This window comes from Myodes glareolus, chromosome 14 (assembly GCF_982192425.1).
Source record: "Myodes glareolus chromosome 14, mMyoGla1.1, whole genome shotgun sequence".
NCBI lineage: Eukaryota > Metazoa > Chordata > Mammalia > Rodentia > Cricetidae > Myodes > Myodes glareolus.
This window is the reverse complement of record NC_142039.1, coordinates 16,335,070-16,347,432: the sequence shown is the minus strand read 5'-3', so window position 1 is coordinate 16,347,432 and position 12,363 is coordinate 16,335,070. Positions and strand designations below refer to the sequence as shown.

Sequence of the window (12,363 nt, the reverse complement as noted above, 5' to 3'; positions counted from 1 at the left end):
CCAGGCTTTCCCCACATCCAGACTGATCATTATTATTGTGGCAATTATTATTATTACTGTGGCTTGGGTAGGTCTTTTATGTTTCTTGTCTCAATAGTCACTTGCCACTGGTTGCCTGAGGTTTTCCTAGAGGGCAAAAAAATGAACTACCAGTTAATAGATTTCCATATAATTAGTGCCCTCACTGCCCAATGTTTTGGTTTAACAACCACAGGAATAGCTTGGAAATGGTTCTAAGTCTGGAATGCTTGCTTCTGCTGTGGGGGCAGGAGGGGTTTTCAACTCTGATTTCCTAAAGACCTGACCAAGAAAATATCCTGGCAGTTGTCAGATTTGAGAATTCAGCAGGAAATAGAAGAGCAGTTTCCAAGGTTGTCCATGTCATAAAAGGGACATTCCCACTTCTGTCTCAAAGAAGAGAGCAGATAGGCCAACTCCTTCCTGGAGCTCAGACTCCCAGTCGGCCCCAGTCTTTGTTATGTAGCCCAAATCAATGTCTGCCTCTTTCCTTGTATGCCAGCACTGCCCCAAGGAAGATACACATGATGAAAGCTCTTTTGCATATATATATTTATATGCAAAAAATAATATAAATATATAAAATAAATATATATATATATATATATATATATATATTTAGTCCTGAGGATAAAACTCAGGTTCTTGCATATAGGTAATACTTTAGCAGTGAACTATACTCCCAACCCTTGTTTGTTTTTGACTCAAGGTCAACTTGCTATATTGCTCAGGTTGGCCTTGAACTTTCGATCCTCCTACCTCTGTTTCCACCTCTCATATGCTGGGGTTACAGGATTAAAGGTACCATGCCAACCAAAAAAAATTTTTGGTTATTACAAAAACAAAATACCATTTCTTGAATATCACTCGGGGTGTCCAACCTTCTGGCTTATCTGGGCCATATTGGACCAAGAGTATTTCTCTTAGGCCATACATTGCAGAAGTGTCCAACCCATGGCCCAGAGGTTATCAGAGCACACATACATGTTTTTCTATGCTATAGGAACACAAGGGCTGCATGTGGCCCACATGTTATCAGAGCACACATACGTGTATTTTCTATGCTATTAGAACACAAGGGCTGCATGTGGCCCACATGTTATCAGAGCACACATACGTGTATTTTCTATGCTATTGGAACACAAGGGCTGCATGTGGCCCATATGTTATCAGAGCACACATACATGTTTTTCTATGCTATAGGAACACAAGGGCTGCATGTGGCCCACAGACTGCAGGTTGGATGACCCTGGAAGACAAATGTCAAGGTAGCACTCTGAGCCCAGCAGTGACTCCTGGGGAAGGGAGGAGCCTGTAAAGAGTTCAGGCACTGTCTCAGCCTGCCTCTTCTTGTCTATCAGGCCATTCCCAGGCTGTATACAGAATAATCTGGGTTTAACCTGGATTCCACTTTTAAGAGCAGGGAACGGACAAACCTACCATCTTCAAGAACAAGGGCATCGGAGAGGGAGCTGTCTTCACTGGCGATATTTCCATCTAGAAGACAAAAAGTGGAGGTCCACAGGGTTGTTAATACACTCTGGAAACCAAGCCTGTGCTTAGGAAAGAGCAGCCTGCCCCCCTCCCCCACCCTGGCAACACTCACCCATCTTTTTTTTTGCATCAGCAAGGAAAGAAGCCATGAAACAAAGATGCTGTTGGGTGTTTCCCTTGACAGTCCCTGTGGGTTATGAGCACACCCTTCCCACCCCAGCTCTGCAGTGGGCCCTAGTCTTTGTGTACTTATGCCCTTGTTTACCAGATACTGTGGCTCAGCATGTCATAGGAAGGTGGTGAGGCCTGGTTAAGCCACATCATTGTCCTAGAGCAAACTCGGGGCAAGTACCAGCCGAACCAAGGAGATCAGCAGCTGTTATTCAACAGACACGAAACTAGAGGAGGACACTTAGTTTTGCTCCCATGGCAATAAATGGTTTCTCAATGAACTTAAGTCATTAGCAGAGAACACAAGCTTGCTAAATACAGACTCCAGCTCTCTCCAGCTTATGTTCACAGTCACCATCCAACTAGGAATATGCCTGAGAGGGAAACAGTAAAATGATCTCCCTCCCACTGGGGAAACTGAGGTACTCTCAGGAAAGCGGGTCTGTCTGAAGTGACTCTACTCTCTGGGAAATGTCAGCAGTCCATCCAAAGTCTTCAGATTCTGTGCTTAGTATTCTTCTCTTAAAATGAAACCTTTGTCTGGGATCTAAGGAGCTTGCTCACACCCAGCGCAGATGGGCCTCCGTGATGAAAACATTACTCCACGGTGGCAGCAAAGCAGGGAAGGCAGATTCTTGAGTTTAACAAAAATGGCTGGAGGCTCGCACGGAAGGAATCGGAGCTGGCATGAGTAATGAATTAGGAGCCAGTGCTGCCACAGACCCAAGAGAATAGCCTTCACTCAGCCGACCTCAGAATGGGCTCCCTGAGGCTACCTGGTAAGACAGGCTCCCCCAGGCTGCTCTTCCCAGACATAGCTCTGATGGGTCTTCTAGATGTTCCTACAGAGCCGGGAAGTTCAAATGCCTTTGAGGAGGCCCCAAAGGAGGCAATGACAAAGAAGAGCTGACTCACTGTGGCCCTGTTAGAAAGTGGGGGAAAGTTCCATTTTCATGGCAAAGGACGCAGAATAAGATATAAAAGATGGGCACTTCTGAGTTCCTAGAGCAAATGGCTCATCCCTTCAGGGTCCCCCAGGGAATTATCACAAGTGACAGTGAGGTTCTACGTATGGTCTCTTTCATCTGTGCCTCCACATGCAATTGGTTATTAGGATGAAGCGTCAGGCTTACCCATTCCCTTTTATGGATGGACGATAAGGGGGAGAGACTATTTAGATCCTGCCAGGATCTGGACTAGGACCTAACAGGACCTGGTTGTCGGGGAGCAGGGCAGGAGCTTGTGGGTGGCACTGACCGTCTATGACCAGGGATGCCCTCTGGGTGGGTTTCTTCCCTGACTTGATGCGGTTCTCGTTGATTGCATTTTCAATCTCCTGCAGCTTCTTCAGTGCGTTCAGATATGAGGTTTTTCTTTGCTTCTTCAGTTTTTTGCTGACATTGGGGTCACTGGCTAGGCGGCGGGCAGCCTCGGTGATCTGGGACTGAATTGCAAACTCTCGTTCCAGGCGTTCCAGCTCAGCTTCCTGTGGGAGGGAAAACCAAGGCTTATAGCTTCCCAAGATCCTGCTGCCCAAGGAGACCCTACCTTTCCCGCCTCTCGGCCAGGCCTCTGCCCCAGTTTTTCTGATCTTCCTTTCTCCCACCTCTACCAGGGTCTGCCGAAGACCAAGCCTTAGAGGAAATTCAGAATCCATTGCTATCATTTTCTTTCTCCTTGGAGCATAAGACACAGCACGACTTCTGGGACTGGAACAGCCTTCTGCTACTGTCCTCTGGTGTTTGTTCATGCGTGGACATCTCCTGATCCCCCCACATATGGCCTGCCACGCATCTTTGTGTGTCTCACATTAGGACACATCCCACTCACCTGGGTGACTTCTGGATGCTCCTTCTGTAAGCCCTAACCCTTCTTTTCACACTTGTGTGTTCATAAAAAGCCCTTCCGGGCCCTCTAGAAGGCCAAGTGATGTGGGGGTGGGTAGTGCAACCAGTTTTCCCCCTGATCCTTGGGTAGGTTTTGGACTCTATCCCTTCCTGCCTTCTTGAGCAACTCCCTCCTCTCTCTCTCTCTTTCTCTTTTCCGTTGGCCCTTTTATCAAGACAAGTGAGTCTCCCTTGTTTCTAGGCCTAGGAGAAATGAGGCTGTGGATGGCAGATATGGCTGGAAGACCCAGAAGATAGTGCCCCATATGTGCGGCTGGCCTACTGTTCAGGCATCTCCTCTGTAGATGGACACACACAAGGTGATCCTAGAGGTGGAGGCAGACTCTGCGTATGTGTTAGCATCTGTGGATGAATGCAGAATCCCCTTAAGTACCTCACAGTTCAGTTCTCTATTTCTTCTCTTCCCTGGTTTTGGGACTGTGGACGTAAACTATCCCTTGTGCTGGCCACTGCTCTAGAAAGTTCTGTAGCCTTTGGTCAGCGAGTTCCAGCTGGAAGAGGTAGAAGGTTGGGAACGTGGCAGGCTAGGAGGGGTTGGGGCTGATAATTCCGCCTCCTGCCCAACATCTCTGTGTCCTGTCCGATGTGAAGATATAGCAAGGTTCACCACAGGTTCCAGCCTCCAGGCTCTCCTTCATGCTGAAAGGCTAGTCCTTGAAAGCATGAGCCAGAATAGGACCTTCTTCCTCTTTCATGTTGCCTTTGTCAGATATTTTGTCATGGTAACAAGGAAGTAAACTGACTGACTAGGGGAACGGTTTCATCAAAGCTGGCTCTAAGCAGCAATAGTTACTCTGGAGTTTGGAGTATCTGGTGGGTGCAAGGGCACTAGCAGCCTGGGCGTGTTCTGGAAACTCCTAGGAGATATGGGCTCCAATAAAGCCATACTACACGAATCTGTGATGAGCACGCAGTGGCTTCTCTTTTCCCAGGACCACACATGACCGCTGAAGGGCACATGTCTTGCCCTGGACAATTTGAGGTTACACTGAAATTCGGCAGGGACCGATCAAACTAAGGGACCCCATGTTTCCTGGACCCCACGTCTTCCATGATGGTGGCCCAACAATGTGCCTCTGGCCTCTGAGCACAACAGACCGGGCTGGGTGTGCGGGGAGCGTCTTTGCCTGATTTCAGTGACTTTTGAGCACTTCAAGTCTAGAAGAGGCAGGAACCAGGAGTGGGAGGGAAAAGTAAGGGCTGAACGGAACCACTTAGACAGACAGTAAACTCCTTCCAAATCCTTCCAGTGCTGGACACACTTGTTCTTTCGGAGGAAGAAGGCTATCAACATGGACCCCTGCCCAGAGCCTTGGGACAGGAACAAAACCCAGCCTATGAGTTGGGCTCCCCGAAGCAGCTGTTTCTGGGCGGTTATGATAGCGCTGGTCCAAGACACTGACCCTGAGATTTGCAGGCAGAACAAGTCCTGAAATTCCAACTGAGTCAAGGACAGGACTGAAAGCCTTGTCTGTGGAAGGGGTCATAGGGCAAGGAGAGCCCAGGGGATGCAGAAAAGCCGCGACAGCACAGAGCGAGAGCGAGTTCCTTCCTGTCGGGAGGAAGCGCTGCAGAACGCTGCTTCCTCTGAGGAATTTCAGAAAGATGCACAAGGGCCAGCAAGGAGTTCTCAGAGGCATGGAGCCAGCTTTCTTGAAAAGTAGAAAACACTACAACACAGCAATGGGAAATTCAGGCGCGGAAGGACACTCGTCAAACACGGGGTGCTTTTTTTTAAAGTTCAAGCTGAGATGACGATATAGCTTTGGGAGTCATCCGACCACATGGTGCTCTAAGTCACGCCCCTCTTTGGCATCTCAGCTCTCTTTGCAGAAGCTGTTTGCTGAGCATCAGGCAGGTGTTAAGTATCCAGTGAAATGTTCTTCTAGCTCATTTAATCCGAGTGATAACCCAGAGACGTCAGCACCAAGAACGTGGACGTAGGGAAGAGGAGGCGGCCTGACTAGGCGTCTCTTTGGATGAAACACTCAGGTGTGCCCAGCAGGCTTCCAGGGAGCCGTTGTAAGACAGACCTCAGGCATGGGCCTGAACGCATGCATGCCCTCCACCTGCACGCTGACCTGATTTTAGGAGTATGTCTTTCTCCAAGTTCCTTAAAAAACTAAAAGTATTTTACTTTTCTTTCCCTTCGTGGCGGCTACTTTAGTTGTCGAATGTCTGTGAGCGGTTTCCTAGACTAAGTTACTGGAGTGGGAAGAAGCTCCCTCAGTGTAGGAGGCACCATTCCATGAGACGAGGAAGTGAGTGGAGCACTGGCGCTCACCGCTCTCTGCTTCCTAACTGTGCGACCAGCTGCCTCACACTCTGCCCAAGCCTTCCCAGTATCCTCAACTGTGAGCCAAAGTAAGCAGATCTGCCCTCCCTCCCTCCCTCCCTCCCTCCCTCCCTCCCTCCCTCCCTCCCTCCCTCCCTCCCTCCCTCCCTCCCTTTTCCCCTTTCCTCTGCTTTCGTCAGGCCATTTTATCCCAGCAACAAGAAACGTAGCTAATGTGCTAGCCAGGCTTTGAGCCCTGAAGTTGTCTTGAGTCTTCCGTCTGCTAGCTCATTAATCAGTAACTCTAGTCGGAAGAAATTTGGGAAGACCCGAGACCTGAATGTAAACCTGGCTTTTTGTTAATCTTCAACAAGGGCCGAATACTTTGTGTGCTTATTTATTTATTTTTTTTTATGACAGTGTCTTACTGTGTAGTTCTGACCATCCTGGAGCTCACTCTCTAGACCAGGCTTGCCAGAGCAGTCACAAAGACCCGCCTGCGTTTGCCTCCCAAGTGCTGGGATTAAAGGTGTGAGCCCCCACACCCAGCTGAGCTTTGATTATCCTCAAATCTGAATTCTCTAGTCCCAGCCCTCACCAGTGTGCCACCTAACGACAATAAAAAATCACGTTGAAATATGGCTTTTCCAGTTACAGGTGACAAGCCCCGACAGAACAAGCATAGGATGCAGTGTCCAGGCAGTGACTTCAGCAGCCATGAGACGTAAGATGGCAGACCCCTTTGTCTTTCCCCAGACAATGAGAACTGTGCCCGGAGATTCACCTCTTCCGTTTTCTTTCACAGGGAGGTCATTACAAAGACATGTCTGTTTGCCTGTCACTGAAATAGTCTCCCCAATCTTAACTGACCACTTGCACCTGGTCTTCAGTATCAGATAAACAACGTCAACAGAGACCCACTGTGTACACTAAGGCCGTCAAAGTCATTTATAAAGAGAAGCCATATAGTAACTAGCAAGTTCACCCAAGAAAGGGTGAAAGGAAAAACACGGGCATTTGGAAACAATGAAGAGATGACACAGAACCTGGTAGCTGCAGCAACTGGGGCAAATAAGGATAGCGCAAAAGGGGTGATGAGAAAGTCCGCAACGCCAGAGGAACGTACCTCTCCTTTAGGCAGAATTTTCTGTTCATCTAGCTTGAAGGCTGTTCCAATTCTTCTCCGAACAATAGGTGGTTCCTCTCCTGGATCCAGGGGATATTCGACAGGCAGTTTGCCTGTGAGCTCCTGCGCACAGAACATTCAGAGGGCTTGGCTAGGACACACATCCATCGCACCAATCTGATGCATAGGTAAGGCCCCTTAGCATTAAGCACTCTGCCTAAATAAGAGTTCATGATGTAGCTGGACCTGGCAGTAGAGATCTGCACTCAGCTACTCAGGAGTCTGAGGCAGGAGGATCACAAACTCAAGACCAGGCTGGCCAACTCATGAAACTCCGTCTCAGAAGACCCCTCTAAAACAAAACAGCCCCACTAAAAAAAGATTTGCAGATATAGTTCAGTGGAAGGGACCTGGTCCAATACGCATGAAGCCCTGAGTTCAATCCTGGTGCTGAGTGCTGGTGAGGGGCAGGAGGAAGAGTTCATGTTACGAAATTTAACCTCTACAAAAAAAATGAATGAGCAAATAAGAGCAAAGGACACTCCTTTGTACAGAACAGATGTGCTCTGGGCTCCCCCCCCCAAAAAAATAAACTTCACTTGGACTTTATAGTAATCCATTTTCATTCCTTTGCTGGTCTAGTGAGTGTCTCCCACCAGCCTACTACATGTGACAAAGGCCACACAGCCGGTGGGCAGCAATCAACACTTGTGCACCAGAGATTCCCTCCTGGACACTTAAGGTTTTCTTTCGTTGTTGTTTTGTTTTTTGTTTTTTTGTTTTTCCTCTCTCCCCAAATGAGTTTTCTTATGGGGAGTACTGTTTGGCAGATGCCAGGAAACTGCATCATCAAGACTGAATATGCTGACCGCTGTGTGACACTGGCCCCATACACAGCAGCAGGCTGAACTTAAAGACAGTGACCTGTCCGGGTGTGCTGTTGCAAACCTATATCCCCCAATACTCAGCAGGACTATGAGTTCCAGGCCAGTCTTGGCTACACAGCAAGACCTTGTCTCAAACAAAACAAAACAAAACCCCTAATTTTTGTGTGAGAGTTTTAGAAAAAAAAAAAACTAAACACGAACAGACGATTTACATATATATATTTATATTATATATATTATATGTATTAATATATTATTACTATTAATAATTAATATGTATCAATATATTATTATATAATATATATTATTATATATTATGTATATACACACACATATCAAAGAAATTCTGGAACTCTTAACTGTTGTGGGCCACAGTGATAATGAGTAGGTGACAGACTCAACAGTGGCCCTGGGCCCGCATAGGCCGCTTGAAGAATAATTCAGCATTAGAAGGCTGTGCATGAGTATACTACATCTGAGCCGCATACGGATGGGGTTAAATCTGCAGCTAAACCACACTGTGGGCGCCAGATAGGAAGGCAAGAAGTCACTCTCCAGCACCAGAAGAAGATGGAGAGGTCACTTTGTGCATTCAGCAGGCACATCTGGGCAAACACCAGCTCTGGCTCTCTGACCCTAAAACCAACGCAGATGCTACAAGATGCCACAGCAGGTGGCTGTGATGAGGAAGAGCTCAGAAGCGTCCTTTGGAAACTCGTCATCCACAGAGAGCGCTTGTGTTCGGCAGCCCAGGCCCCAGTGCCCACAGCAGCAAATGTCAAATCACAGGAGGCACCCCGAAGCCCTTCTATGATGTGGCGGGTTGACTACATGGCTATGGAGGGCTATGTGGTATGTGTGTGCCCAAGCACCCCCTTCCTGGGCCTCTTCTGTGTTCACAGCACTGGCTATGGCTCCTTGCACCTTCTTTCCTTATGAAGGAATTTTAGAACCTTAGAGCAGGATGACTGCCTGTTTGGATGACTGCCCCTGTAATATTTGGCCTTAAAAAAATTTAAAAAGGTTCAAGTGTTTCTCAGATAGTCATGTTTATTCTGTGACTTCTTACCTGCTCCCTGCTTAGATCTTCTACAAATAAGAACTTGCTAAGATTGCTCTATCTATCTATCTATCTATCTATCTATCTATCTATCTATCTATCTATCTATCTATCTAACAAACTGTCAGGACTACCTGTTTGGAAACTTAGAAAAAGGAAAGAGAGGTTGTTAACATGGCCGTGGAGTTGTAACTCTAAAGTGTTTGTGGTTTCAGTCTATCTTTTTAAAACGAGGCTACTGATTTTCCACCATCTGCTTGGCAGGACCCAGGTCAAGGTCTCAATTCTCCAGATATTTAATCTGATTTCATAGGTAACGAGAGCCGCATGGTGGGGAAGTAATTTAATGCATGGCAGTGGGCCCTCTTGCTGTAGGACACCCGGGGCTCCCACACTGCCTCATTCTGCCTGCTCTCTTCCCAAGGGGTCAAACAGCATTTCCTGTTCCCTGAGCCTGGAGGATCTTCAAGACGAGAGGTGGTGGTCGTGGTGGGGGTGGGGGTGTGTGGGGTGGGGGTGGGGGGTGGGGGTGAGGCCCCTTTATCTCACACGTGTCAAGAGTGAAAATAAGCACACGTACACAAAGCTTTGGGCTACTGCTACCTAAGTTATATTTTCTGTTCTCAAAGCTATAGGAAGTGGGAGCTTCTGTTGTCCTTATAATGCATTTGTGCAACTTTTATTGTACGTGCTGGTCTTGCCTTGACATGTTTCTTACATGCTGTAATGTATATTCTTTGCTTGCTTTAGGGACTTCTTTTATTAAACACAAAACAAGGCTTTACAAATTATGAAAGGCAGACACCAAAGCCCATACTTTTTTTCTCTCTCTCCTTCAAGCATAGTCTTTGTAAAAATGTTGCTAATATTCACAGTATCACATGGCTCATTCCCCCAGCCAGGCCCATGGCTTTCCTGATTTGCAATGGATTTGTGCTAATGTGGTTCTGCCTTGAGCGAGCTCCGGTTTAAATCAATCCAGACATAATTAAGCCAAGTTGAAATGTAATGTGATCTCACTCTACGGCCCACTGTTTCGTTCTTCCTGCTGCAAAGCATTATTATTTGGGGGGAGGAGAATCCGCCTCCTGGATTTAGTTAGGGACCCTCTTTATACTTGCCATTCAGAGCTGTTTACCCACGGAGCTTTCGGTCATGGTCGGTGGAGCACAACCACTCCCAGGAGAGCAGCCCCACACTGTGCTCACGTGAGGCACACATACATGTGTGTGTGCGCACACACAACACACACATGCATGACCGTATGTGTTGCACTAAGAATGAAGCCTACAAGCACTGCTAACAAAGAGTTATGGCATAAACATTAGAGGAGAGGAATGGACATTTCAATAAATGTCGAAATGAATTGTGGGAGTCTCTACCAGCTTATTGAAATTGGGATCTGCCCCACAACAGGCTGAAGGAGACATTCTGTGTGGGGAATGGGGTGCGTACACTTGTCATAGGCCACATGTGGCAGTCACAAGACAACCTTTCGGTGTCAGCTCTCCTCCTCCAGCTTGTTTGAGACAAGGTCTCTTCTGTGGCTTTGTTACTGAGTATGCTCGGCTCACTGCCTTCCCTCTCGCCATAGAGATTACAGGCGGGTTCTTCTCTGCCAGGCTTTATCTAGGTTCTTGGGATTCAACTGATGTCCTCACAGTTGCAAAGCAAGTGCTTTATCCATTAAACCATCTCTCCAGCCCAACGCTTTATATAAGTTAAATGCTTTATATGAAAGTTAAATGAATCACTATGCTAGGTCTATGGCTCAGTGGAAGAACGCTAGCCTAGCATGCGTGAGGCCATAAATTCAAGCCCCGGTAAAAAAAAAAACAAAAACACAAAAAAATCTACAAGCCACCACCTCCCTACGACCGCCTCCCCACCACCGCCAAACTAGGAAAAGATTCCATTTTCACAAAGAAAGAGCTACAGAAACAGCAGATCACCATGTGTAAAGTGATTACTGTGTATCTCAGGTGGCATCCTCTTCCCTTTGTTGATCTCCAGTGATGTTACATCGCATCCAAAAAGACAAACTCTGAAGAAGCAAAACTTTCCCAGCAAAGAACGGAGGCATGAGCTCCTGCGAAGGAACACAGTGGCCGGCAGCGTCCCGTGAGGCCACGTCCTGTGCACTGCGGTATGCAGTGCGTGGTTTGGGGACTGTTAAAGTGACTTGTCACTTAGCCTCGGGGTGGGTGTGTATCCTACATAAGATTCAGCTGGTGACTATTTTCACTGACATTGGTGTTCCCTCGGTACCTTGCTTCTAACAAACTATATCACTGGAGGTGCCGGTGTTGCCAGCACTGGGGAGGGAGAGCACTTGTTTTCCTGTAAGACAGTCTGTATTGTCTCCACCCTGCCTTTGTCCCTCCCGAAGATGTATGACATGACAAACAACACAGACTTAATTGCTTACAGCTTCCCGGAGACACAATCTCTTCAGTTCCTCCAGCCTCTGGCGCAGCGTCTCCTCCAGAGCTTCCTGCCTGGATTTCAAGGCAGCCAGCATGTCTTTCTTGGCCGACTGTGAGCTATCTGATTCCTGAGAACCTGTCAATAAACAGCAGGGTTACGAGGCCAACTGACAGGGGACATACATCTGGACCACTAATGAATTTCACTGGCGCTCACACTGCGGATATGGGATTTACCCCGGGAATCAAGGAGCGTGAAGTGAGACAGGTGTGCAGTGTTCCAAGCATGAGGGGTGAATTCCGATACCACATGGAATATATAGCTACTCGGAGGGCTGGCGGGAAAGCTGACACTCCTGAACAAGAATGCGGTCATTTCGGATTATCTCAAGACATGCCGCGTACCTGTTCTACTCACACCAGCCAATTTTAATACAATTTACACGAGAAAAGGGGAAAGTTAAGTTCAAATAAATGTTAGCAGTTTCAATACAGGTTTTAAATTTTCTTTTGTCTACTAGAAGAGGCTGATTTTTGCTTAGTGCAAAGATAATATCTGTTTACAGTAAAATATCTGAAATCACAGACAGGTATAAAATCATTATGTTGGGTGTACGGCTCAGTGGATAAATAACCGATAAACTAGGCACCCAGAGATAACTATCATATTATGTATTTCTTGTGGTCTTTCCGCCAAAAGGGACACACACACTCACTCACTAGAATTAGAATTCTGTCCACTATTTTATCTCAGTGTTGTATTCTGAGAAAATTCTCTCCTAATGGATGGACTATAGTATAGAGGGATGCATACGTTTCAAAAGACAGATACATTTTCCATGCTTTCCTGGCTAGAATAGCTGCATGATGGTTCACTCAAACAGCAGGCTGCTAGATACGAAAACTTTTTAGAAGGCAACATCGTGAACCAAACAAAGGAAAAGTGAGCCGAAAATGCCAACTGGAGGAATTTAGCTTAGATCAGAAGAATAATTTCTG

General features: G+C 47.0%; 1 protein-coding gene across 7 annotated transcripts in view; it reads right to left on the bottom strand.

Moving 5' to 3' along the window:
* Positions 1-12,363, bottom strand: part of Frmd4a (FERM domain containing 4A) — a 601,861-nt gene that overhangs the window by 15,127 nt on the left and 574,371 nt on the right. For all 7 annotated transcript variants that reach the window (XM_087896367.1, XM_087896368.1, XM_087896365.1 and 4 more), the window contains 4 exons: positions 11,367-11,500; positions 6,992-7,114; positions 2,941-3,169; positions 1,459-1,515 (listed from right to left, as the gene is read on the bottom strand). In XM_087896367.1, the coding sequence (XP_087752493.1) occupies positions 1,459-1,515; positions 2,941-3,169; positions 6,992-7,114; positions 11,367-11,500 (543 nt within the window). The remainder of the gene's footprint in view (positions 1-1,458; positions 1,516-2,940; positions 3,170-6,991; positions 7,115-11,366; positions 11,501-12,363) is intronic.